The sequence below is a fragment of the Sinocyclocheilus anshuiensis genome, unplaced genomic scaffold (assembly GCF_001515605.1).
Source record: "Sinocyclocheilus anshuiensis isolate Anshui unplaced genomic scaffold, SAMN03320099.WGS_v1.1 scaffold590, whole genome shotgun sequence".
Classification (NCBI taxonomy): Eukaryota; Metazoa; Chordata; class Actinopteri; order Cypriniformes; family Cyprinidae; genus Sinocyclocheilus; species Sinocyclocheilus anshuiensis.
The window spans coordinates 470,376-491,346 of NW_015544192.1; the positions used below are offsets into that span (position 1 = coordinate 470,376).

At 34.9% G+C, this 20,971-nt stretch overlaps 3 protein-coding genes across 6 annotated transcripts in view; 1 reads left to right on the forward strand and 2 right to left on the reverse strand.

Annotated features, from left to right (window-relative positions):
* LOC107696536 (RNA-binding protein 24-like) overlaps nt 1–2,474 on the reverse strand; it is a 15,231-nt gene extending 12,757 nt beyond the window's left edge. Inside the window, exon 1 of the mRNA XM_016496898.1 lies at nt 2,307–2,474. Within this exon, the coding sequence (XP_016352384.1) occupies nt 2,307–2,432 (126 nt within the window). The 5' untranslated portion in view covers nt 2,433–2,474. The remainder of the gene's footprint in view (nt 1–2,306) is intronic.
* A 461-nt stretch (nt 2,475–2,935) lies between these two features.
* Nucleotides 2,936–5,936, reverse strand: LOC107696535 (stathmin domain-containing protein 1-like). 2 transcript variants are annotated; one of them, XM_016496895.1, is made up of 5 exons: nt 5,707–5,936; nt 5,173–5,323; nt 4,861–4,994; nt 3,780–3,911; nt 2,936–3,604 (listed from the first exon to the last, which is right to left on the reverse strand). In XM_016496895.1, exons 1-5 carry the CDS (start codon nt 5,773–5,775, stop codon nt 3,350–3,352), a joined length of 741 nt encoding a protein of 246 aa, XP_016352381.1. In that variant the 5' UTR covers nt 5,776–5,936; the 3' UTR covers nt 2,936–3,349. The 2 variants fall into 2 exon arrangements, with proteins under 2 accessions (XP_016352381.1, XP_016352382.1); XM_016496896.1 differs by lacking the exon at nt 5,707–5,936 and adding an exon at nt 5,381–5,406 and having other exon boundaries at nt 5,173–5,293.
* A 1,453-nt stretch (nt 5,937–7,389) lies between these two features.
* LOC107696537 (phosphatidylserine synthase 1-like) lies at nt 7,390–19,828 on the forward strand. Of its 3 annotated transcripts, none has more exons than XM_016496900.1 (13): nt 7,391–7,755; nt 8,477–8,568; nt 10,093–10,137; nt 10,224–10,348; nt 11,346–11,504; nt 12,102–12,253; nt 12,457–12,598; nt 13,804–13,916; nt 15,418–15,483; nt 16,830–16,929; nt 17,494–17,562; nt 17,856–17,922; nt 18,222–19,828. In XM_016496900.1, exons 1-13 carry the CDS (start codon nt 7,565–7,567, stop codon nt 18,314–18,316), a joined length of 1,416 nt encoding a protein of 471 aa, XP_016352386.1. In that variant the 5' UTR covers nt 7,391–7,564; the 3' UTR covers nt 18,317–19,828. The 3 variants fall into 3 exon arrangements, with proteins under 3 accessions (XP_016352387.1, XP_016352386.1, XP_016352385.1); XM_016496899.1 differs by having other exon boundaries at nt 7,392–7,755; nt 18,219–19,828; XM_016496901.1 differs by lacking the exon at nt 17,494–17,562 and having other exon boundaries at nt 7,390–7,755; nt 18,219–19,828.
* Nucleotides 19,829–20,971: the final 1,143 nt, after the last annotated feature.

Sequence of the window (20,971 nt, forward strand, 5' to 3'; positions counted from 1 at the left end):
TTGTTCAGTGGTCACCATTCGATTAGAATTATTTCACCGTCTTTAATACATTTTTAGCATTTTTGTAACATGAATTTGTAGAAATATGCAGATGTCTCTACTTCATACTTCAGGACACGGCTGCTATTTATTGCAACATCAAATTAAAATCAGTTAATAATTAATTAAAAGTATAGTATAGCATTCTAACGTTTCTTTGACATGTGAAAGGCGCATCTTTACAACAATCACCGACAATTACAACTGCTGATGTCAGACCATCCCGATCTCCTTTAGGACAAAAAGAACAGACTATTTTCTAGGTCTCCATATAATTGGGAGGAACGTGATATGTCACCAGGTAAATTATTAAACAGCCTTTTCATTTAGACCATACAACGTCCAAAGCACTTGGGTGATAGAGTTTTTGTGGAAGCTTGCAACCCGAGAACTAGCCTGTGTGGTGTGACCCGCCAAGCCATGTAGAGATCCTGGCGCCCGTGGATGGATAACTGAGGCTTTATATAAAAAAAATGTCAGGTAGGAACTCGATCGAGAGCATCCATGAGTCAACTAATTTATTCATGCCGGGCCACACGCTCATTAAGCTGCGAGAGGAGGCGCTGCGAGGGAGATGGCTTTGTGTTTCAGCACAGTTACAAAAGGAGGCCTATCTTCTTTCAGGAGCTTGTCTACATTTACCTACAAGACATTGACTTGATCTTTTTTCCTGTACAGTTTTATGGGCACCCACTGCATAACTTGATTGGCAATCAATTTCATAAACTTTCCATCGAAAGGAATATTCTGGGGTCAATCGACAAAGCTCAATTGACAGCATTTGTGAGATAATGTTGATTACCACCGATTCAATTTTGACTCATTCCTTTTTTTCTTTAAAAAAAGCAAAAACCAAAGGTTCTGCAAGGTATTTAGTCAAAGGAAGTCAAAGGGGCCAATTTTAAGGATTTAAAAGCAGAAATGTGAAGCTCATAATTTTATAACTTACATTCATTTTTATGTTAAAACTTTGAACTTGGTAAAATTGGTATTGTCATTTTTACAGTTGTTTAAGTGTTTTAGGTGTCATGTTGTCATGGCAACGAAGTTGTAAAATTGGATATAACTTTACACAGGAAATTTGAACGTGTTTTTCCACAGTAAAATCATGTTAACACCAGTGGGTTTTTTTTTAAATAGTTTTTGTTGATATTTTGAATTAGATTGTTTTTATTTTCTGCTTTCAAAGTTTCAGTAATTTTGTCATTTTTATTAGTAGGTTTATAGGTATATAGGTTTTATTAATATTTCAGTTTTAGTTTAGTTATTTTAGTACATCAAGTTAAACTAAATGAAAATTACAAATGTTGCCTTGGAAACTAGCTGAAATAAAATAAGTTTAAGTTTTTTTATATTTTATTTTATTTCAGATAAATTATTTTAAGTAATGAACATGTTTTTAATAGTTTTAGTTTACTATAATAACCCTGGTTAACACACATACTATTCTATTGATTCAATCCCATTTTAAATGCCATTAAACTTTCCTTTTTACACCGAAAAGTACTGTTGATTTAGCTTAACTTGAACCCTTACTCTTGAACCCAGAATATTCCATAAAGTTAATGGATATAACCTGTCTTGTTAGTTCTTCTCCTTTTCAAGTTGGGGTTACACTGACGGAATAGTTTATAATAGACCTAATGCTGATTTTGTAGGGCAAACAAAAAGAACAAGAGACTACAGAGAGATTTTGGAGAGCCCTCAACACAATCCACCTGTCAAACACAGTCACTCACTCACACAAACACACATTTATGGCCTTCAGAGGTCATTGGTTCTAGCGGGCAGCTGAACGGCTTTGAAAGCCACACACACATACAAAACACATACGTAAAAGGTTAGGGTTGAAAATTCTATAACCGTATGCTTCGTTTATTTGGATAAAGTCAGGTGAAATCTAGTTGTGCGGCACATATGTTTTAGTGTTTGAGTCTGTGATGCTAATTTTCATATGGTATCATAAAAGCCTGTCTGACAAGAGCCAGTTTGAATAGTGAGGCATTACTGCTTTGATAGAGGGTGCATTTTCAAATGTAACAGGTGGGACCTGTCGGAATGTCAGTGCAGGCAGACAAATCACTGGCAGCTGTAACAGCACACACAAGTACAAACACACACACACACACTCTCTCTCTCTCTCTCACACACACACACACGCACACACACACTCAACAGATGACATGTTTTTAAAGGTATCTAGTTTTATATAATTAGTAAATTGCAAGAGGCCTAGTTACTTAAGACAGTTACACCATCATAATTACAAAGATATAACATGCAAAGAAAACAGCAGAGAGCCATCTCGGATTTCCACTGTTCCCAAGACAGAAAACAATTTCCCATTTCAGCCTACTACATAAACTAAGTAGCGCCACCTTGTGGACAGCCATTTACCTTCATTGGAAGGTACATAATTGCAACTGAGTGTTTAAAAGAATATATTGATTTTTGGACAAAATATCTCACAGATTATTCTAATAACTGATTGCATATAAACGTAGTTTATATGATAAACTGTACATAAAAAGTTTGGGCTTAGTAAGAAATTAATACTTTCATTCAGCAAGGATGCATTAAATTGATCAAAAGTCACAGTACAGTCATTTATAAATGAATGTTACAAAATATTTCTATTTCAAGTAAATGCTGTTCTTTTGAAATTTCTATTCATCTAAGAATCCTGGGGAAAATGTATCATGACTTCCACATGAAGATTAAGCAGAATAACTGTTTTCAACGTGGATAATAATAATAGGAGATGTTACTTGAGCAAAAAATCAGCATATTAGATGTATTTCTATTTTTACTGTATTTTTGATCAAATAAATGCAGCCTTGGTGAGCACAACAGACCTTTATACAAAAACATTTAAAAATCTTACTTGCCCCAAACTTTTGAATGGTGTATATCATACAAGAATAATGTTCTTAAGATTCAAAACATATGAGCACTATGAAAGAAATATCTCATTGGCAACTAACTCATACATATATATCATGCTGAATTGTTAACCCTTCTAATCATTGTTCTGCTACCTACATAATGACTGCATCAACCTGTTTACACTTATTAGGCACATATTTCCATTTCTTTTTCTATATAATTATGTAAAACCCAAGCTCAGAATTTGATCTGAGCCATACCTTGTATTAAAATAAACAAGATTAATAACGTGAATAACATGTAAAGTGCATGTGCAACTCTAAGAATGTACATTAGCAAAACATCACTAGATCAAGCTGCTTCTGTACGTATGGAGGCAGGTTATCCTGCATGTGTCATTCTGAAACACACATAAGCAGCAGGTTTAAAATCCCTCATCTGTGTCTTCAGTCTGTTGGAAGGTGGAGTCATTTTCCAGTTCTGGGGAATCAGTAAGCCTTTGGTCCTCAGACTCTCCATTGATTGGCGTCTGTAGCTGTTTGGTTCTGGTTGGGACAGGAAGCTGTTCAGAATGGAGCAGTTCCGTGAGGTCGAGTTCCCCCTCTGCGGTCACTGGGGCAGCGACACGTGGCCGCGCTGATTTAATCCTCAACCTGTGTTTCAGGTCCTCCTCTTTCTCCTAAAACAGATGTTTTAGCCATATATCATAACGTTGTGCCACATACTTATGCCAATACAATCTAATTGCAGCTCAACAAACAATTAGATCAAATACAGTGTGCTGAATATTAGTTAAGAGATTTTAAATGCATTAAAAGTGAATGAATGATAAATGTCATTTGGTTCTGCTTTACCTTTCTCCTCTCCTCCACTTGTCTCATCTTCACCTCAATGTCTTCCTTTCTGGTGACTTCTTGCTCTTTGCTAATTTTCAGTGACTCTAGCCGAGCGGGTGGTCTTCTCCTTGGCTTCCCAACATCATCCATCTAACAGACATTATAAAAGTTTGTTGAAATTATTATGCATACACACACAATATGAAAGTTCAATTACAGATTTTTTCAAAGTCTTGTATCAAGCGGTTTATTTTGGAAAAATGATCAGCTAAAATATATGATCACACATATTACATGGCAGTGTACCAAATAAGTAAATAAATATGTCATATGTAGTTCTTAATGATGCTAGATGGCATATTAAATTTAACATGGATGAAAACGAGGCTGTGAGGGATAGACTTACAGTATTTACAACGGCACACACTGTATAAACATCCTAGATCATGTATTTTTCACAACTCTCTAAACTCTTTTATGAAGTTTTTGTCTACTGAAATTTATTTTTTCAGAAAAACAGTTGTTCAGTCATCTGAACAATCCGTATGTTGTTAAACATCAGTTTAATCCAATAAACACCGTACATCTTTCCCTCAAAGGTCTATTGATTTAGGTTAAAATTATTTCATTTTGTGAAAAAACATAAGACATGGAACTAGTATAAGAGTTGGTTGCCAGTAACAATGGTCAAATACACAGTTTAGAGCTCATTACACAAAAAGATTTGACTGCAGAAAGTCACAACTGACCAATCAGATTCAAGTATTTTAGAGAGTCTTGTAATAATAAAGACTATTCCAGTAAGGATTATAGGCATGCAAAAAAATATTCTTCACTGTAAGAAAAACATCTGAAGAAAAAGGTTTCGGATATTTCCTGTAACCCTAAAACACAACACAATGCAATGCGTAATTCAAAATACAGGTAAAACACCTGTGAACAATCAATAAGAAATATTCCTTCATATTAACACTCTGCCCTGTTTCTACAGACTTTTCTTAGAGTGTTGTTTAATGTGAGAAAATGTCATATTTGAGAAATTATAGCAGCATTATTTAACACTTTTTATATTTCAAGATTTACACTTTTCAGCCCTCACCATGATGTTGTAGGCTTCCCCACTTCCTCTGTGTCTTGGTTGAGCTGGAATGATTCCTTGAACAAGCAGTTGCTCCAGGATCTCACCAGACTCAGGCCTCTCTTCAGTTTGCTGGGCCACTCCAGGACTCTGGCCTAGATTTCACACAACGTGTAGGTCAAAATAACTATTAGATTTTGTTAATTTCCTACATTCTATTTTATATTTTTTATTCAATTTCAGCTTTCCTCTGAAAGAACTCAAAGTTGGTCAGCAGTTTTTGGTTCATTTAAAGTGAAATAACATCAAGCTGTTCTAGAATTTCTATTTAACCTTGTAGCGGTGGCAGGACTCTAGGTACAGATCCAGGTAGAACCGATGGCTCTGCTGTTTCCAGACTGACCCCGCTATCTGTGGTCATTTTGGACACTGCAGAGTCACCTCGAGAGCCTCCCTGAGCCACAACAAACTCCAGAGTTTCGGTCTACAAAATAAAAGCAAAGTAAGTCAGATAGAAGTCTGCATATAACAGAACACTGACAGCCTAAATTGTTTGCTAGTCTAGTATTGTGTCTTAACCTAGTTTACCTGGTCTGCTGGCTGGTTTTTGAAGGATTTGGGAATGGGAAACAAGTTGAAATCAGCTAAGACCAGCAAACCAGCTTAAGCATTTCGTTTTGTTTAATTATTCATCTAATTCACCTAATATAGACTATTAAATATCACAGTTGAGGGAACAACAGATATCTTCATCAGTTTCCTCATATGTTTCAACATATTATAACCACTACCGACTCGCTAATATTCCGTTTTTTAATTCATATTTTAAATCATTATAAATCGAATAACAAAAAGACTACAGCTGACCTCATTTCCGTTCAGACTGCTCGGTTTTACGGGTTCAACCACCGTGATTTTGGAGCTCCCACAGCCCATGTTTATCGCTCAGGACAGCGCGGCTCCGGAACTATTTGATCTGTAAAGTTCTCAAACACTCGCATTCCAACACATGATCTAAGATCTCGCAACCATCGTCGTCATGGACTCTCTGTGTTGCTACGATTCGTTGCTACAATAAATCTGACCCATTTCCAGAGGTCACGTAACCTGTTATGTTGCCTTGGCTCTACGCTAGTCAATAATAAAACACGGGTTTATACTGGTAATGTATTATTCGAATAAAAGTGGCATCAACAGATTTCAGTTAATTAGTCACTAGTTTATTTCATTAGAATAAATAAAAAAACTGACACCAAACACTGTTTTCTTACTATTGGCAACCAAGCTAACTTTTAATTTAATTTATTTATTATTAATATAATTAAATCTGTCTATATAAAAGTAGCAAAGTGTAAGGTTTCTGTGTGGTTAAATGTTTCCAACACAAGAGATAAAAAAAAATAATATTTGTTTACATATTAAGCGTAATCAGTTTCCCTATGGTCAGTTTTCTGTGGATCCCTTAGGCGGCCTGGGAGCCAGTTAGATGTAATTGTGCAACATAATGGGCCATAATAACCCCAATGGACATGCAGCTCACATGCAGGCAGTGTTTTTATTTCATTTTTATTTGCCTCATTAAATCTCTGACTCTGACTGATTTATCACCCATTCATGCTCAGGTTTTCCACTATTACACAGATAATTTTTCCCATTGCTAGGCCTTCACGTGGTCATGAACAATAAACAAGTCATTATAAAGTTACCATAAAGTTATCCCACAGAACCCTTTTCAAAATCACACGTGTAGATCCATATCCTGCGTGCGTAACTGTTCTTTAAACTGTGAATAAATGTAATCAACAAATCAAGTTTATTTTAATGTTCTTTTTTGTCTTCTCTTATTGATGTCTTTCTTCCAAATGATCATGTGTTGGCTACATTTACTGGAAATTGACTGATGATGTGTTGGCTACATTTAATGACATACCTGTCATAAAACAATTGGCCACGGCTTGAAATATCTCAATAACATATTATATGTCACCTAGACACCTTTCCTCAACTACAACCATAAAAGATACCCAGCCCACCAAGTGGCACATTTATAGGTCTGGCTAATCAGACTACGTGGATTTTTGCCAACACTCATCCAAAGATGTAATAAAATTGTAGCAAATCAAATCTAGATTTGATGAAAAAACAAACAAAACCCCATTTATTCATATATATAAATATTATTGTCAAAGAAAACTGTGTAAATACATATAAATATATCATACATTATATGCAAAAATAGAATACTACTTACTTAAAAATTCCCCCCAAAATATATTATCTAAATAATAATAATAATAAAAGGGGAACAGATCTGTTAGCTTGCATATTTATTATGCGGAGTAAAATATGACTGTAGCCCTAACCATTAAATTGAAATTAAGAAAGAAAGAAAGAAAGAAAGAAAGGCTTTAGATTCAGATTAGATTAAATCAGATTGATTTTAGATCGGACTGAATTAGATGAAGAACAACAGAGAACATTTCCAAAGTGAACTCAGACCAGAAGATGGTAGTATCGCTCATCTTTCCTCCACTCAACACCCACGAACCCTGAACGACCCCGCCTGAAACACAGCTCTGCAAATGGGAGAAGCTCTTATAACCTCCTGCCTTTACCCAGCCAATGAAGTCGCCTGAAATAGGGCGGTGAGAACATCTCGACCCACGCAACTTCAGGAAGTTCTGTCAAAGAAACTCGGCGCTGGTGGAGTGGAGTGTCAGTTTGGATGAGACCAACCATGGCGCCCAGTCAGGGTTCCAGGATGCTCAGTAAAGATGATGCGAATTATAAACTTCACTTTAGGATGATAAACGAGCAACAAGTGGAGGATATCACCATTGATTTCTTCTACAAACCGCATACCATAACTTTACTGACGTTGACCGTCGTCAGCATAATGTACTTTGCGTTTACGAGGTAAGTAACCAGCAGGTTTACGGCAGGACACACCTGTCATCATGGCAACCGCAACTCAGAGCGCGTGACAGAGCGTTCATTCAGTCAAGCCGACTACTTTATTGAATTTCAATTTAAATAGTTTAAATGGAATGAAGATGTTTTGTTACAATGTTGCCAACGCAGATCAGGTTAGCAACTGCTTTAAATTATTTGAAAAACTAATAAAAAAATAAAATAAAAAAAACTTAACGAGTTTTTCAATGCCACTTCGAGTTATGATAACAGTGTTTATACACAACCTCGGGAGATAACTTTAAATTTTTGATTATATTGATAATAATATTTTAAAACGTTCAATGTATTTTTTAATGACATAATGACTGTTAATGTGATATATTCACTTATAGTTAACTAAAACCATAAAAAAAATCGTTTCTTGAAATAAAATAAACCTTAACTGAAATGAAAAAAAAAAAAAAACTAGTTGTCAAGAGCAACTTTATTTACTGAAAAAAAAGCAAAAACAAAAAAAAAAACCTACATATTAAAAAAACCCAAAAAACCACAAACTAATAAAAATGACGAAAAACAACAAAATTAGCTACTAAAACGAAAATGCAAAATATAAATAATAAAAACGAACACCCCAAAAATCTGGTGACATTGTGAAAGGTTACAGTTCTGTGACATAGTCATGGTTCTGATATGTTATCTGTACCTCGTGTTTTCATTTTGGCAGGGATGATGGTGATTCTGATAATAACCTGCGTGTGGGTCTACTGCTGGTTGGCTCTTTCTTTCTTGTTATCAGTGTTCTTGCCTTCCCCAACGGTAACGTTACAGTCATTGTTCATTTGCTTCTCAGTTAGGGCTGGACAATAATTCAATATCAATATGTATCGCGATATAATTTTTTTCAATAACGGTGATATGATTTTTAAACACATTTCCGATATTTCGATATACATTACCAGTGTTTCCCATACATTGATTTATTTGTGGAGTTTGACTTCGTAGAATAAACATGAGCACTGCACGTTTCAAAATCAAAATGCCGCGCGGGTGCTTTATATGAATGAATCTCTGAAGGGAACCGAGTGTCTTCAGAAAAGTTTCGATGACATTTTCATTTTTATCTGATAAATTAGCGTTTACTTGAGCGGAGCTGCTTTGATTACAGCCATTACCAGGGAAACCGCTAGTTTTATCGCTCTAAAAGCGCCTCCTGCTGGCAGAGAACGAGTTAGCATTTTCAATAAGCCAGACTCCAGTAACATTTCCAATTTTTGTTGTTGTTCAATTTTGTTGTTTTCTGCAGTGACTCGGAGCACTTTTCATACCCTTTATTTCTGGCTGATGCACATTTGTTTCAATCTATAAGAATAATCAGCCTACACTACCAGTCAAAAGTTTTTGAACAGTAAGATTTTTAGACCAGTCAAAAGTTTTTGAACAGTAAGAATTTTAGTGTTTTTTTGTGTGTGTTGGAATTCTCTTCTGCTCACCAAGGCTGCATTTATTTGATCCAAAGTACAGCAAAAACAGTACAATTTTGAAATATTTTTACTATTTAAAATAACTGCTTTCTATTTGAATATATTTTAAAATGTAATTTATTGCTGTGATCAAAGCTAAATTTTCAGCATCATTACTCCAGTCTTCAGTGTCACCCTTCAGAAATCATTCTAATATGCTGATTTGCTGATTATCAATATTTAAAACAGTTGAGTAAATGTTTTTTTCAGGATTCTTTGATGAATAGACAGATCCAAAGATCAGCATTTATCTGAAATAAAAAGCTTTTGTAACATACTCTATTCCATTCAAAAGCTTGGAATGAGTATAACGTTTATTATTTTCTTGGGAAAGAAATTATAGAAATTAATACTTTTATTTAGCAAGGATGCTTAAAATTGATCAAAAGTGATGATAAAGGCATTTATAATGTTACGAAAGATTTCTATTTCAGATAAATAGTGTTCATATCGATATCGAAATTATATCGTATCGACCGAAATTAAGAAATATACCGTGATAAAATTTGGCCATATCGTCCAGCCCTATTTATTCTCAGTAGAAAATACATTAACTGGATTGCAAATTGACAGAATGCTTTCATTGCAGGAAAATTCTGTCATTATTTACTCACCCTCATGTCTTTTCTTCCACGGAATACAAAAAATATTTGTAGCAGAATTTCCAAGCTACTCTTTTCCATACAATAAAGGCATTTGGCTAAACCTCTCTAAGTAAATCACACAAATAGGAATGACATGAAAATGAACTATCCATTTAACAATTTTTATATCGCTACTAAATATATATTTTTTCATTGTATTAAAAAAAATCTTTTAGGTCCTTTCACAAGACCACATCCCGCTATATGGCGCATGGTTTTTGGTGAGTGACTGTTAACAGGCTCTTCTTGTGTATCAGCGGCTATGTTGACTCAACCTCCAATGCATTGATCTATTGGCACTTTTCAGGTCTCAGTGTTCTTTACTTCCTCTTCCTGGTGCTCCTCATCTTCCTGAACTGGGATCAGGTGAAGGCGCTGTTGTATTGGCTGGACCCCAATCTACGGTACGCCACACGAGAAGCAGATATCATGGTGAGTGATATGATATCCAAAAAAACTAAATTCATCCTTGTGTGAGAGGCTATAAAGTTTTTTGTCATCAATAAAACCATCACATCTTATATTCTTTGTTGCTGTAGGCCGGCATTTTGTGTTTCTAAATAAATATGTACTGGCAACTCAAGTCATTATTTATTCACATTGGGCAGTGAACACCTAAGCTTTTCTCACTTCTCAACTGGTCTATCCTACGTTTTCTGCAATCTTTGATCTTGTTAAGTTAAGTTAGTCCGGTAATATTTTCCACCATGGATCCTTGGCTTTCATTAGAGTCCCACAAATTTTTTTTTTAATTACTTCATTTACAAACCAGTATAAACGGAGACTGTTGCTGATGCATAATTATTGAACATTTAATTTAGGCAAGTCAAAATAAAATAAAAAATAAAAATGAAGGAGTGCATTCATTTTTATACAGTTGTGATTTCCTGTATAATGTCATCTTTGTCTATAGCCGTATAGTCGTGGTCACAGCAGACTAGTGCAGCACATAGATTATGTCTGAGCTGTGGAGTTTGAAACCCTCCCTTCAGTGTGTGTGTGTGTGTGTGTTTTTTTTAATCCAGTGAATTATGATTAATTACTGTAAAGAGATAATGCCAGCTCTCTGTAAGAGGTTTCTATGTAGCTCAGAGGACGGCCTGACTGCGGACATTCAGCCTATAAGATTATTTGAATCTCTGTCCATTGACATCAGGCTCCATGTTGCTCACTGTATCTAATTCGCACTGTGCCCTAATTTGTGTCAGTTTTTGTTTTTACTCATTTGTAAAATTTGTAAAATTGTTTCTTGAACAAAAAAAGAGGCTAATACAGCCCTTATATGTTGTAAAGCCAATAACATATTCTTTAGTGTAAATAATTCTGAAGTTTTTCCATACACTTTTACAGTGTTTATTATTTTTTCTATTTAATTGTTTTTTTAAATGTTGTATTTGTTTTATTTTTTATTTTATTCCTAATTTTACAGGAGTATGCAATAAACTGCCACGTGATTACATGGGAACGCATCCTGAGTCATTTTGACATTTTTGCCTTTGGTCATTTCTGGGGCTGGGCAATGAAAGCTCTACTCATCCGCAGCTACGGCCTCTGCTGGACCATCAGCATCACATGGGAGCTCACAGAGGTAATGCATTTTAAACGGTTGGGGCCGGCTTTTTTTATGTTTTTTGTAAGAAGTCTCTTATGCTCACTAAAGCTGCTGGTTTGATAAAAAAAAAACAGTTTAAAGCTTTATATATACTGTAAATGTTTGTTGGATATGATTTATGATTTGACACCATGTGTGGGTGGATGTCTTTCCCAATCGAATACCTTTGAAAGTAAGTAGCTGCTGATGCAATAGTACTGATTATGAAACTTCCTCATAACGCCATACTTAATCTGTAAAATTAATGAAAAGGAAATATGACTAAGTGTTCTTTGACTAAGCAAATAAAATATAAAATCACAGATTGAGGTAAACCCTTATAGTATCCTATTGAGTATAATTTTTATGAATGACAGTTTTATTGTTTGAGGCATGCCTATTATTATTATTATTATTATTACTGTTGATACCATTATATGAGCTGATGCCAGATGCATTTGCTGAGATTATCACTAATACACAATACTGCCTTTAGCAGTACTGAGCAGTGGAAACCGCCTGGATTGTTATATAGTGCATACCACTGCTTATTGCTTTATATTTCTCTCTACTCTCTCTTTCTTCCTCATTCAGTTGTTCTTCATGCACCTCCTGCCAAACTTTGCAGAGTGCTGGTGGGATCAAGTCATTCTTGACATCCTGTTGTGCAATGGAGGGGGCATTTGGCTTGGCATGACTATGTGTCACTTTTTAGAGATGCGTACCTACCACTGGGCCAGTATCAAGTAAGCTCTTTTTACGATTAATCTGTGGCTGTTCCCCATGAAACCAACATTAGTTATCTGTGTTAACTCCAAACCTGTTTTGCGCTACATTCTTGTTGACTCATCTGATCCAGGGTTTTTAGGTCACTGAGGTAGTGTACAAGTATGTTCATGTGTCTAGGATTATTGTAAACGGGTCGTTTGTGTGTTTTGTATGTGTTCAGGGATATCCACACAACCACAGGCAAGCTGAAACGGGCTGTTTTGCAGTTCACTCCGGCCAGCTGGACGTATGTGCGCTGGTTTGACCCCAAATCCTCTTTTCAGAGGGTGGCTGGAATCTACCTCTTCATGATAATATGGCAGGTGTGTGATGCTATAGAAATGTACTTGATGGTGATTGTGATCTAAAACATGAGTAGTATGGAAAGCCTTTCAGTTTATGCTACATTCAGGTTTAGTATGTCACATATGAACTGAACCAACAGTGCGAAACTTTACTTTAGCCATGACTTTCCAAGTTGGCTGCATTTAAATTATAGTCACAGTGAAAAAATGAGTGTTGATGATAATTAAGATTTCATTATGATTACATTATGTACTTTTAATGAGAACCTTAATAATCTAGCTTGACAGAAAATACTTGTTTAGCCAGCTTATGACGACAAAACTGCATATAAAGATTCCAATCAAAGTGCGCACATCCAACCGGCCAAAAGCTCAATGCAGGTGCTCAACCACAAAAATGTTCAAACAGGAAAATCAAAGTTGGCACACCACAGCTCCAAAAGTAGAAAAGTATTTAATTATGTTCTCACCACAGCTGATGTTTCGAGCCTAAAAGCTCTTCATCAGACGATCTGGTCTTCATCAGGTCTGATGAAGAGCTTTTAGGCTCGAAACGTCACCTGTGGTGAGAACATAATTAAATACTTTTCTACTTTTGGAGCTGTGGTGTGCCATTTTAATATATTTTAATATATAATGTATTCCTGTGATGGCAAAGCTAAATTTCCAGCAGCTTTTACTCCAGTCTTCAGTGTCACATAATCCTTCAGAAATCTTTCTGTGTTGATTTACTGCTCAAAAAACTTTTCTTATTATTATCATTGTTGAAAACATGATTCATACCTTTGCGGAAACCATGATACCATTTTTTCAGGATTATTTGATGAATAGAAAGTTTAAAAGAAAAAGAACAATATTTATTTGAAATGGAAATCTTTTGTAACAATGTAAAAGTCTATACTGTCCCTTTTAATCAATGTTCAATGATCAATGTAATGTGTCCTTTCTAAATAAAACTATTCATTTAAAAAAAAAAAAATCTTAATGACCCCAAACTTTTGAACACTAGTGTAGATAAAGCATCAGTTATACACCTAATGTGCCCTTTGACCTAAAAAAAATCTTCTGTTTAATTGAAAAACAGAGCAAGAAATATGAAATTGGTCAATACATTCAGATGGGCTTGAACAAACAGTAGCAGACCACAGATTTAGACTTTATGTATCTTTGTGGTTCTTTGGGTTTTCACTCACTGTTGTCCTGTTTCTTTGCTCTCCAAACAGCTCACAGAATTGAACACGTTTTTCCTGAAGCATATCTTCGTATTCCAGGCCTCTCATCCTCTCAGCTGGTGTCGGATCCTCTTCATTGGGATTATCACTGCACCCGCAGTGCGGTACTGTCCAATTACCCTCTTCCGTGTTCCAGCGTAATCCCTTGAAATGAACCTTTCTTTGTAGTGGCACATCTCACCCGACCAAACAATATTAAGACATTTCACTTTATTTTTGCTCTGGCCTTGTTTTGCTACTCTAGAGATCAGGGCCCGGTTGCATGAAAGTCCTTAAGTAATTTGACTTAGGAGTATCCCTGAGGGGAAAAAATTCCCTGAGGTAAGGGATTTCTTTAGGAGCGTTGCAACAAACGTCTTAATTGTCAACCTTACCTAAGTGTTTATACTAAGCGTTTCACGGTAGTTTCTGACCACATACGGCAATGGGCGCTGCAGTTACTATAGTTACCACATCTCACAATAAACACAGATATGTATATATCTATGACAATAAACAGAACATAACGAAATACAAACCTAACCAACTAAAACACGAACAAACATTAAATAAATGAGTGCTGCCCGTTTCTGTGCTGCTTTGTGTACAGTCGTTACCAAGGAAACCACTTTGTTTCTGCAGTTAACTCGCCTCCTGCTGACTAATGATGGAAAATTGACCAAATGTGAAAATTGACGCTGCAAACACGCAGGGTTGTAAATGTGAACAGGTGGATTGACAAGAAGATAATGCATTATAAAAATCTAAACAATTAAGACATACATTACATTTGTATTGTTATTTGATTAATGTAATAATTGATTAATAATAATTGTTTAAATTTATATAATAATTGATACAAATCCATTTTCTTAAAAAAATGATATAAAACTTTTTGTTTTGTGAAAACTTGTAAGTCGTGCTTTTTACAGTCATTTTACAGTTTAATATGTTACCATAGTCATTGTCCTACTGTGCTCATATGATATTTTATTTGTGGAGGTCTTAAAAAATATCTTAAGACTTACATTTGAGTTTAAAAATCCTGTAGATACTGAGTTTAAGATGACTTGAGGGAGCTGTTTTGGTCCCTTAAATTTATTAAGGTGAAATGGTTACTAAGGACTTTGTAGCAACGCTTAAGGGAACACTTCGATAATTAAGGGGAATGCTTAATGACAGCCTTAAGGTTCCTTAAGTTGACCCTTAGGATTTTTCTTGCAGCCCAAGTTTCACTAAGGGTTCCCTTAACCTTATAACTAAGGGATAGCTTGAGGGCTTTCATGCAACCGGGCCCAGGATCTTTATCTCTTCAAAATCTGATGTACTAAAGCAAAACCTTTTCCTGGAAAGGCAGGACATGAGATCCACCAGAAATGAGAAACATGAGAATGCCATGTCTTCAGAAGCCAGTTATTTTATTTATTGAAATTATTTATTTATTGTGGAGTGTGATCCGATGATCCATAAACATCAACACAGAAATGCCGTTTTTTCAGCCATATAATCATTCTAAATAAATGCATTAATTTTGGATAATGAAGTTTGGCAGATGTTTATACACCCATTGAACTGTTTGAAGCCAGAGGTGTTGAATGACTCCTATTATTTATCGTTTGCATTTAGGCAATACTACGCATATCTAACAGACACCCAGTGCAAAAGAGTTGGAACACAGTGTTGGGTGTTTGGGTAAGTACGTTTCTTTATCTAATGCAAACGTTCTATGTAATATCTGTCAAAATAAGGATTTAAAAAAAATCATATTAATAGTTTAGCCAGTGTTTTTTACAGTTTGGATGTTTTGGGTCTTATAATCAGCAACAGATGATGACTTATAGGGATAGTTAATCAAAAATGAAACTTCTGTCAAAATTTCCAAGTCTTTCCAAACCTGTATGACTTGTGTGAAACATAAAGGAACACATTTGTGGAGCACATTTTGAGCAGTTTACATTGACAATGAAAGTCAGTGGGGTCCAGTGTTATTTTGAACCCTACTGACTTCAGTGTGTAAACAAAAACAGTTTAAAATATTTTCTTATATTTGTGTTCCAGAGTATAAATAAAATCACACAGGTTCTGAGAGACATGACAGAGTTTTAATTTTTGGGTGAACTATCCCTTCTACATAAAGACTGTGTCATGAAATGATTCTGTCTGTTTAATTTTTGAACTTATTTTTGAAATCCAGAAAAACACAGTTCTTACATTGGTATAGATACAGAGACATATAATACATAGGTTTAGTTCCATATCGCCACAGCTGGTTGTGTTAGAGTCAGGGGATTTGTGTCCTGTTTACCAGACAATCTCACTTTTTCCATTCGATTTCAAACAATGGAGGTATTTTCTCTTGGCTTTAAGCTCCAGGTCTGCCAGATTATTCCTACATAGTCTGGTGACTAGAGTTAAGAAACCTCACTTTTGTATTTGCAAGTGCTACAAGTCTAAAATGCTCATAGAGATTTGCCATTGTGCATTAAACACAAAAAAGTTATGTTTATTTATTTATTTTTTATATTGAAAGAGGGTTTATTTACATGGTTTCATAAAACCTGAAAGTATTTGATACTGTTGTTGAACACTTAAAGGGATAGTTTAACTAAAAATTAAACTTCTGTCATTTACTCACCCTCATGTTTTTCCAATCACATGTGACTTTATTCTGTGGAACAAGAACAGGTGGTATTTTGAATTCTGTGTTTTTATGCTACACAATAAAATGAATGAGGCCCACTGTTTTTGGACCCCATTGACTTTTAAACATTCTTCAAAATATCCTACTTAAAAATTTATTTATTTATTTATACTTCATCATACTATAGATGACTAAATATCATACATAAATATCAAATTATTTCAACAGCATTTATGTTGTTCTGGCATTTATATATTTATTTAAAAAAATTGTGAAAGCTTTTGTTTGAAAGTTTGTTGGCTTATTTATATAAACAAAACAAAAAAAAGACATTTTAAGTGTCCTAACACTTTCTGGGGTGTTGCATTTATGGGTGTGTTTCTGTTCTTCCTTTTAGGGCCATTGCTTTCCTGGAAGCTCTGGCTTGTGTCAAATTTGGACAAGACTTGTTCTCTAAAACACAGGTTCCTTATGTTGTTCTTTGGCTTTTGTGTTTGGTGAGTGTTTTGGTTGAAATTTCCTTTATTTATAAATATTGTTTAAAAGTAGTATTACTATTGTTATATATTTATATTAATTTATACATAAGTATTTATCTATTTATATTTTTATATTATTATCTTTTAAAATGAAGTTTTGTTTTAGAGATGTGTTTACTGTTTTCCTTAACAGATAGTGAAACCTTAACAAATATCGGCTATGTTGCTGTACTGTGACTATGATGCAACAGTTTATTATGTTCGTTTATGCATCTGTAGTTTACACTGAATGTTTACAGATTGGACCCTGTGTGTTTCTATAAACTAAATACAGTGGGATCCAAAAGTCTGAAACCACATTCAAAATCTAATTGAAAATAGTACAGAAATGTTGTATGGCATTTACAATTCTTCATTATTTAGTCCTTCACTAATAATAAAAAAAAGCAAATTACTGGCTCATGTGCAAGCGAAATAAACCAAATACTAAGACATTCTGAAATTCATTTTCAGAATTTTGAATCCCACTATGTGTGGTGAAGTCTCATGCACACGTTCTCTCTCTCTCTTGCCACCTTCCAGGCTTTCATTACTTTTCTCTGTCTGTATGGAATGATTTGGTATGAGCAGAATTATGGGAAGAGACTGAAGGTAAAGGACCGTATTTATTCATCTGTTACAATAACTTGATATACTGAGAGATACTAAGATCCTTAATTAAATACTGTGGATTCTTCAACAAGAATATAAATCTAGTGCTGTCCACTGGTCATTCACAATCTGACAGCATTTACATTAGAATCATCCCGAGCAGAGAGCACAGAGAAAGTCACAATGAGGTGTTAATAATTTGCTCAGGTGTGAGTCTTTGTTGTTTTATCCTGGTTTGTGCTGTACTTGCATATCAAATATTGATACACTGATAAATCTCTTAACATTGACAGAACATTGCAGACTGTGACGACAGCACCCTTATTGACACGTATGACCACATTCTTGAAACTGCCAAAGGTAACATACAATCTGATTTGTTTTAGAGGGTTTCTCAAATGACATTAAATATCTAGAAGTTGAATGTTTTAAGGAGATTTTTCACACTATGCTCAGATTTATGACAGGGAATTTCCTTTCAGTATTTATATTTTCTACCCTATAGATTAAAATAAAAATAAAATAATTGTACTATGATATTAAGACCATATAAAGAACATTTGAGATTTATTTACCCCTCGAATATCATTTAATCTGGTTTTAAATCTGAATTTAACACCAAAACGTATATATTATTACATAATTACTACTATTAGCAGAGAAGAACTCCAGTAGTAATTCCACTTCATCACGGAGAAGAAAAGGAGGCTCTGGAAAAAACAAAACAATCAATGGAACAAGCGGCAAGAAGTGACCACAGCTAGAGACTGACGATCTCTCAATGGACCACAAGGGGTGAAAGAAAGAATATGTCATAAGCGGTTGAAGAGAGGTTAAGCGATTAGCTGGGTTATAGTGTGCAGACACAAGAAGCGGTTCTATAAACAGAGGACACATTCCAAACCACAAGCCTCTGTCTTTACTATATACACTAGTTTTTATTTTCATAGCACTTGGAAGGAAACAATGATTTGTGGTATGCCAGGATTACGGGAAATGACACAATGCACACTTTCCAGTGGCACTGATGTGGCTTTCATATTTAGGAATGTCGGAAGCGTCTGAGCCAGTGAATGTTTGCGATGGCCCTCCTAATGAAATGAGCTCAATGCTGCCAGGCTTTCTGTAAAACATGATGGGAGCGTTATTCAGCTCTGATTATTTCTTATCACCAGTATTGTTAATGCAGACCAAGCCCTGTCTTAAATTTTGCACATTTTTCTCCACTTGCCCTTTAATCAGTGAATGTTTTGTTGACACATACCTATGCATTGATCAGGGTAAGAAATGTTATTTCATTGTGAGCTTAAAAGTGAGCTCTCCTTTTTTGAAAATCCTTTAAGCACTTGTTTTAATGTAGTATGATCTTGGCACAGCTGTTCCATTATCACAACATTTACAGGTTTTCAGTCTTCTTATATTTGCTCTTTTAAATGAATACTGCAGGGTGGTTGAAGGAGAGGAAGGTCGTGACCTTTTGCGTTGAGAGCTGTTGATTTACTTAAATGTAATATGATTAAGCTTTTTTGGCAACATGTAAAGGTTGTTTAGAAATAATGACATAATGTTGTGTCAACATGTGGTGTCATTTTTTTCTATACTTTTATAGTTATTGCTTTGTATGTTAACTTTTGTGGTAAGATTTATACCTGTGTGAGTATGTGGGCATGTGCATACATGATTTGAGTCCCATAATGTTTTCTGTGTGAGGCCTTTAAATGACAATGCATTTCTATATGCAGTTTTTTGAAATAGCTGTAATTTTTGCAAAACCTACATTTAGGATTTTATGCTGTTTTTTTTTCATGGTTTATTAATACTAAATGGTAGCCTATGCATGTTTATATTAAGGTACTATCACTTTTTTCTTTTGCTTTATTTAATTTTTTTACATTCTGCTTTCATGGACCAAATTGTTGAGCAATACCCAAGCTGTTAGTTATACAGAATCTAATATTTTCCCCTGGAAAAACATCAAAACCTAAAATAACCGTTAAGATTTCTAATCATGAATTTTGTATGCATCTGCAGTTCGGAGGGTGACCAAAAAGTCTGCATAAAATGTGATGTCAAACTTGAATCCGCCACAGCAGTGTTCTCATATCTAATTTTTTCAGACCTTTAATATGATAATCAGGAGAAATGAGGTGTGACCAATTTGTTTTGAGATTTATGAATGAATGGTTAAACTTTCCACAGATGTGAACCCCCTCAAGGGGATGTTATTTTCACTTTCTTATAAAATACTGAATTGAAGTCTCTGGTTCTTAGTAATTGTAGTATAATTGTTTGTGTTGTATACCTGTATATGTTTTGTTTTTTTACGAACTTTGCAGTGATATTGGTTTGTTTACCTTACTGTAAACGTCTAGAAAAAGTACAATCAGTATTTAAATCTGATTGGTTATTCCAGGACAAAAAAGGATGTTGAACCAGGAGCACATGGAGTCTGGTTCACTAAATATTTAAAGCAGCACTATGTAACTTTTGGCGCTCTAGTGGTTAATAAACAGAACTCTACACATCCCGCGGAAGAACATTCCAACCGGAGCTACATTAGGTTATGGGGTAATGCAATCAAGAATATATGGAGAATTGTTTAAGTATTTAAAAAAGACAAGATTAATGGAAAGAGTTTGAAGTTAGAGTTATATTAATATTATTATTATTATTATTTTCTTTTATCTATAATAGTTGAAGAATTCATAGCTCAACCGTGTACGTTTCACACTCCAGATCAGTAGGTGGCGGACATGCACCTTTAACGTTGGTTTGCCAATCCGCCAAAAAACTCGAGAAAAGAAGAAGAACCGGAGCTACTTCTCTAAGTTTATGTCTATGGCGATTCACGCAGGTATGTATTACTCCGCAGCGGTGACGACCCGACCAGGCTACAATAGTCCAAATATAAGTACTTCTTATAAGTGTACTGTAGTGATTCGGAATAAGACAAAAACGCTGTTTGGAAGATGAATTCATGATGTACTCGCTCATTATATACAATTTGCAAATTTTGAACACAGAAAAAGTTACATAGTGCTGCTTTAATGAATCATTGGTTACGGTCATGAATCTGATATAAAGTTTTGATATAGGCCTATACATTTCAGAACAAATATCTCCCTCCTTTATAATTTATCCAACATGCCGTTAAAGAAATAAGTGTAATTAATGTTACTATTATTATATTATTATGAGTAAAATAAGGTCTGTGATTAAATTCAGAATTCATGTTTGAGCTACTGACTGTGTAGTTTATCTTCTAGAACACAACAGTAAATTCTCTTCACGTAATGTTTGCCACAGGCCTTATTTCACTCATAACCACCGATCTGAATTCCACGGCCGGTTGGCCTACAAACTGACGTCAGTACCGAAAGCATGTGTCTGTCCGAACTACATTTCCCAT

Bases quoted from the DNA above. Each gene is read 5' to 3' on its own strand.
- LOC107696535 (XM_016496895.1), bottom strand. From the start codon at position 5,775: ATGGGCTGTGGGAGCTCCAAAATCACGGTGGTTGAACCCGTAAAACCG. The intron at 5,324-5,706 runs GTCAGCTGTAGT...TTTATTTTGTAG, and splicing joins GCAGTCTGAACGGAAATGAG to ACCGAAACTCTGGAGTTTGT. The intron at 4,995-5,172 runs GTTAAATAGAAA...TGTGAAATCTAG, and splicing joins AGTCCTGCCACCGCTACAAG to GCCAGAGTCCTGGAGTGGCC.
- LOC107696537 (XM_016496899.1), top strand. From the start codon at position 7,565: ATGAGACCAACCATGGCGCCCAGTCAGGGTTCCAGGATGCTCAGTAAA. The intron at 8,569-10,092 runs GTAACGTTACAG...AAAATCTTTTAG, and splicing joins TGTTCTTGCCTTCCCCAACG to GTCCTTTCACAAGACCACAT. The intron at 16,930-17,493 runs GTGAGTGTTTTG...GCCACCTTCCAG, and splicing joins TTCTTTGGCTTTTGTGTTTG to GCTTTCATTACTTTTCTCTG.